The sequence below is a fragment of the Camellia sinensis genome, chromosome 9 (genome assembly GCF_055761805.1).
Source record: "Camellia sinensis isolate YWXY chromosome 9, ASM5576180v1, whole genome shotgun sequence".
NCBI classification, from domain to species: domain Eukaryota; kingdom Viridiplantae; phylum Streptophyta; class Magnoliopsida; order Ericales; family Theaceae; genus Camellia; species Camellia sinensis.
Window position 1 is genome coordinate 70,690,078 of NC_138969.1, and position 6,057 is coordinate 70,696,134.

The following is a 6,057-nucleotide window of genomic DNA, read 5'->3' on the forward strand; positions in this document are numbered from 1 at the left end:
GAGAAAAGAAAAAAGTGTGTAAAATTAAGTAAAATATAAATATATTTTATTTACATTTTATTTATTTATTTTTTTGTTTTTTAATTTTTTTCCAAATTCAAGAATCAAACACATCCTTAGGAGGCCAACAATTTTTGCGTTGAACCGCTATTTTCCAACCTTTAGAGGCTGATCGCCATCCACCCCTTTCACATATGGGGACCATGCATTTACAACCTTTATACAAGAACTATACTAGGATTCTTCCTTAATGTTTTGCCTCCAAATACATGGGATTGCAGTATAAATAGCAAAGCACTAGAGCTCCTTGGTCCATATCAGCCACAGGCAAGAAGTGAAAGAAAAAAAAAAGTCCACAAGAGTTCTTGTTCACTTCCATTTTCTCGTCACACAACCAAAAACAAAAACATGGAATTATCTATTCATGCTTTATCTATTCCTGATTCAACCAAAAATATGGTACCGGAGGTCACTCGACGCTCAGCCAATTATCATCCTAGCATTTGGGGAGATCATTTCCTCACTTACGCCTCTCATGCCGTGGTAAAATTGCAATTGCTAGCATTGCACATATTTAATGTTGTTTTTAATTTTGTGCATGGTTTTAAATAATAGTATTAAAACAGGTATTAGCAAAGATACGGTTATATATCAATCGATATCAAACAGTATCGAACAATATATCTATAAATATTAGTATCAAAAGTCTAAAATCTTATTACATATCAACTGATATTTAAAATCTGACTGCATGGACACAAAAGAAACTACATGGAATTTTGTTGAACAACCATTTTTATTATCATGGAATTTTGTTGGACACATGAATATATATATATATATATATATGTATATGTTTTCATGTTGCTGGAAGTGGATGTTAACATGGAGCAACAGCTCTGTTTTCATATCTCTGTTTCATATAGAAAGACTTGATAATAACTAATTTGGTTATTATTTTTCAAATTCACAATATCCATTTGAAAAATAACATTACTTATGAACAGTGAAGTCTGATTTCATTTACAAAAATAACATTATCAAATTATTCCTGCTGTATTTTATGAATAAATTTTGAGTAAGAACATAATTTTCCTTGTATATATCCTATATTCTCATTGTTTATCTAGGAAGTGGATGTTAAAATGGGCCAATAGCTTCAGCAGCAGAAAGAAGAAGTGAGAAAGATGCTAGTGGCAGCTAATGATCAGCCTTCACAGAAACTGAATTTCATCGATGCAATCCAACACCTAGGCGTGTCTTACCATTTTGAAAGTGAGATTGAGACAGCTTTACAACATATATATGAAACCGATTATGATCATCATGATGACAAAGCCAACGATGATCTTTATAATGTTGCTCTCTCGTTTCGGTTACTTAGACAACAAGGATATCCCATCTCTTGTGGTAAGTCTCATTTGCCATGCATTTGATGTTTTGGTATCTGAACGTGGCTAAAAGAAGTCAAACACAACCATACAAGTCCATATGTTATTTTGTGTCACGCTAATATATCATGTGTCGGATGGGTTACGCAGATGTGTTCAACAAATTTAAGGACGACAATGGCAAAATTCGTGAATCCTTAATTGGTGATGTGAGAGGAATGCTAAGCTTGTATGAGGCTGCACATCTTAGGGTGCGAGGAGAAGATATACTGGATGAAGCACTGTCATTTACCATCACTCACCTTGAGTCTGCGGTACCCAACTTGAGCAATCTTGTTCAAGAACAAGTAATTCATGCTCTGAATCAGCCCATACACAAGGGCTTGAAAAGGCTAGAGGCAACCCGTTACTTCTTCTTCTATGAGCAAGATAATTCTCATAATAAAGTTCTACTGAATTTTGCAAAATTAGATTTCAACCTATTGCAAAAAAAGCACCAATATGAGCTAAGCGAAATCACAAGGTGACTTACATAAATTTACGCCCAGAAAAAAAATAATTGGAAAATTCTCAGAATTTAAATGTATAGTATAAATTTAAAGTGTGTACTTTTTTCATCTATATATTTTAAATTTTAAGCACTTTTTTCAATATTTTTTTTATGGATATGTAAGGTTGTTAATTAAGTCAAACTTTTTCAGTCATATTGAGGTGGTTTAAAAATTGACTAACATAGATCCTATTACATATTTCAGGTGGTGGAAAGAATTGGACTTTGCAAAGAAAATGCCTTTTGCAAGAGACAGAATAGTGGAGTGCTATTTTTGGGCATTGGGAGTTTATTTTGAGCCCCAATACCTACTTGCTAGAAGGATGCTAACAAAAGTGATTGCCTTGACTTCCATTATCGATGACATCTATGATGTCTATGGTACTTTAGAAGAACTTGCGCTCTTCACTAATGCAATTGAGAGGTTCGAACCTATTCGTTCCCCAATGAACTTTACATTTGATCTTATAGAAGTATCAAAACCTCTTCAATTGTTCATTATCTATCTGTATTTCAGGTGGGAAATCAGTGCCATAGATCAACTTCCAGAGTACATGAAACCATGTTATCAAGCACTTCTAGATGTTTACAACATGATTGATGAAGAGATGGCGAGGAAAGGAACATCATATCGCGTCCACTACGCAAAATCTGCAGTAAGCCTCGTACTGATTGGTTACAAACAAACAATTTGTGATTAGCACTAAGATTATATGTGAAATTTGATCAAAAAGCAATAATACTGATCAATTTTGTTCAAATCTTAGATGAAAAATTTAGTTAGAGCATACTTTGAAGAAGCCAAATGGTTTCACCAAGGCTATGTTCCAAGTATCGAAGAGTATATGCGAGTTGCTCTAGTAACTGGTGCTCACACAATGCTAGCAACCACTTCCTTGTTGGGCATGGGAGAGGTGGTGTCCAAAGAGGCCTTCGATTGGGTGTCAAGTGATCCTTTAATTGTTCAAGCTTCATCAGTAGTTTGCAGACTCATGGATGACATAGTTAGCCACAAGGTAATAAGATAAATCGGAAGTTTTGCAAAATTGTTTATTATGTTGTAATCCCGATGATCACGCGGTATTGTTAATGTGGTGAACTTTGTTCATCTTTACTGAATTAAAAATAAATAAATAAATAAATAAATAAATAAAATAAAAAGTATTAGACATTTAAATTTAGCTTGACGAGATGAATCGAAAATTTTAATTTTTTTTATAAAAAAATTCAAAATAAGTCCAAAAAAATAAAAATAAGCCAAAAATAGTGGGGTTTTTTGGCTTATTTTGGCTTTTTAATTTTTTTTTTAAATTCAAAAAAATATTACTTTTTAGATTTGTCTATGCAAGAAAACTAAAAACAATTTGACATAATTTTGAAAAAAAAAATTACTACAGACAAAATCAAATTCAAAAAAGATCTGACTTTTTGGTATTTTTTTTTCAAAAAATAGAAATTTTATAAAATAAAAAAAATGAATGCGTAGAATAAATTTCATAAAATTTTAAATATTTGCAAGTGAAATTTAAAAAAATAAAAATAAAAATTCTATGACAAGTAATTAATATTTTAACAGAACAAATGGTATTGTGGTAATTAGATGTCACGTGGTTAAAATCTTTTATAGCACTTGATTAATATATTGTAAGATATTATGGGACATCTAAAAATATTTTTTTAAATTAAATACAACACATTATTTATGAAATATGTAGATTCTAAATTTTATATCATATTCTCTAACCGCCATGTAACACTTATTGTAGTTTGAGCAAAAGAGAGGTCACGTAGCTTCAGCAGTGGAATGTTACATGAAACAGCATGATGCATCGGAGGAAGAAGTGCTTATTGAATTTCACAAACAAGTTACAAATGCATGGAAAGATATGAATGCAGAGTGCCTCCATCCAATCGAGGTCTCAATGCCTTTGTTATTGCGAGTAGTCAATCTTGCACGAGTGATAGATGTTTTATATAAGGATGAAGATAGTTACACTCATTCCAAAACTAGGCTTAAAGGTTTTGTAACCTCAGTACTTATTGATCCCGTGCCAATATCTAATGAAAAAACAAAACAAATCACAATCTAGATACAAAATATATCTGGACCAATAAGATCTTTTAAAGGGGGACTGCATGCAGGTAGGACAAAGAAAAAGAAATTACTAACACACGGGGGTGGAAGTGTGTCTGTGGTGGGGTGTAAATGAAATATTTTGCAACCCTCATATGTTGATAATTATTTTCTCTATTTTTCACCTAAATGTAGTTTCTCCTTTTTTAAAAGTGGGTCTATTAATAAGTTTTATAAAATTTTATTTATTTATGCGTATTGCGTGTGTTTCTATATTTAACTTTTGTATTTGTAGCAGAACTAATACAAATAATTCTCTGCTTCACAAAGTTATTGATTTCTTGGGAGGTCGGGATTAATCGATTTCCTGGAAACATTGTAATATGAAATGAAATCATTCAATGCATTTCAAGTGGAGAATTACTTTGTTCATAATTTTTTGTTTTTGTTTTTTGTGATGTGTATTATGAAATTTATGAATGACAAAATAAGGTATGCATAAAGTTATGTAATTTTGTAATAAAAATTATACTTTTTGTAATAAAATATATATATATATATATTACTTTATAACATCATGTTATATATACTTAGCGTTCTTGTTAACGTGGTGGCCGTAACAGTCTATCGAGAGCAGACCAACGACATTTGAGCGGAGCTAATAACGTGGTTGATGGAACAATTATTGAGGGGACCAAAAATATTTAGGGGTGGGTTGAGATGTTTTAAATAAGTGTACTGTTTAACTTTTTATAATAAAAAAAAATTGTAGAAAAGTAAAGAAAGTAGGTAGAAAAGTAGAGAGGAAATGTTGATACATGTTGATTGATGAGACCATGGTTTTGAAAACCGGACCAGACCGGCCGATTCAACCGGTCAGGGGTTCCAGTCCGGATGCACCCTTTGAACTGGCCAAAACTAAAAATCGGTGTATTTAGTGAGAACCGGAAAAACCGGCGGTTGGACCAGCGAACCGGTCGACCCGGAGCCGATTCACCGGGCTGTCCGACTCGAAATTTTTTTTTGTTTGTTTTTTTTATTTTCTTTCTTTCTTTTCTCTTTCTTTCTTACTTTATATATATAATATAAGAATATAAGAAAATTTTAATTTGAAACTCTTTTTCAAGAGTCTCCTCTTGTAAGGAATCCCATTAAGAGCTTGATGAAATTATTGTGAAAGTCTTCACCTATTTATGAGAAAAAAAATTCTTTAAAAAAGACTCAAGAAATCCATGTGGGATTCAATCAAATGTATTGGAGGTAATATTGAAATTTTGATATCCCTCCAAAGTTTTTGTTCTCCTTTCAGTCAAATTATTTGAATTAAAATCATACGGGGGGAATATTAAATATTTGATTTCATCTTCCAAAATTGAAATTAATAATATTTTAAAATATATTATTATATTTTTCAGTAAAAAAAAATATTAGGACAAATATTTAAGATAATTTAATATTTTTAATATTTTTAATTTATAATTTTATTACTTATATTTTTATTTAAATATAATTTTAATATATTTATTACGTCACGGTTCGATTCCGGTTCAACCCGACGGTTGAACCGGTGATCCGTCCACCCGATCCCTTTTCCGGTTCGCTCACTGGTCCGATTTTTAAAATATTAGATGTGACCTAAATAAGTGTATGTATGCTAAAAAAAAAAATTTTTTTTTTTTAACACGTAGGATATAAATGTATGACTGTATTGTCTCTCCATTCCATATCCACCAAACAGAAAATATGACATATTCGCACTTTAAAAAAAAAATAAAAAGTTTTTCATTGGTTTAACAGTCATCGAGAGCAGACCAAAGACATTCAGGCGGAGCTAACAACGTGGTTGATGGCCGTAACAGTCTATCGAGAGCAGACCAAAGACATTTGGGCGGAGCTAATAACATGGTTGATGGAACAATTATTGAGGGGACCAAAAACATTTAGGGGTGGTTTAGGATATTTTAAATAAGTGTATTTTTTAATTTTTTATAAAAAAAATATGTAGAAAAATAGAGAAAGTGTGTAGAAAAGTAAGGAGAAGA

General features: G+C 31.6%; 1 protein-coding gene across 1 annotated transcript; it reads left to right on the forward strand.

Annotated features, from left to right (window-relative positions):
• The first annotated feature begins 403 nt into the window (after positions 1 to 403).
• Positions 404 to 4,450, forward strand: LOC114321586 ((-)-germacrene D synthase). The gene is made up of 7 exons (XM_082887063.1): positions 404 to 543; positions 1,131 to 1,410; positions 1,542 to 1,914; positions 2,147 to 2,365; positions 2,459 to 2,597; positions 2,709 to 2,957; positions 3,708 to 4,450. The coding sequence occupies exons 2-7, from the start codon at positions 1,188 to 1,190 to the stop codon at positions 4,029 to 4,031; spliced, it is 1,527 nt and encodes a 508-aa protein (XP_082743189.1). The 5' UTR covers positions 404 to 543; positions 1,131 to 1,187; the 3' UTR covers positions 4,032 to 4,450.
• Positions 4,451 to 6,057: the final 1,607 nt, after the last annotated feature.

Coding starts and splice junctions, on each gene's coding strand:
- LOC114321586 (XM_082887063.1), top strand. CDS start 1,188: ATGCTAGTGGCAGCTAATGATCAGCCTTCACAGAAACTGAATTTCATC. Junction 1,411..1,541: donor AGGATATCCCATCTCTTGTG/GTAAGTCTCATT, acceptor TGGGTTACGCAG/ATGTGTTCAACAAATTTAAG. Junction 1,915..2,146: donor GAGCTAAGCGAAATCACAAG/GTGACTTACATA, acceptor TACATATTTCAG/GTGGTGGAAAGAATTGGACT.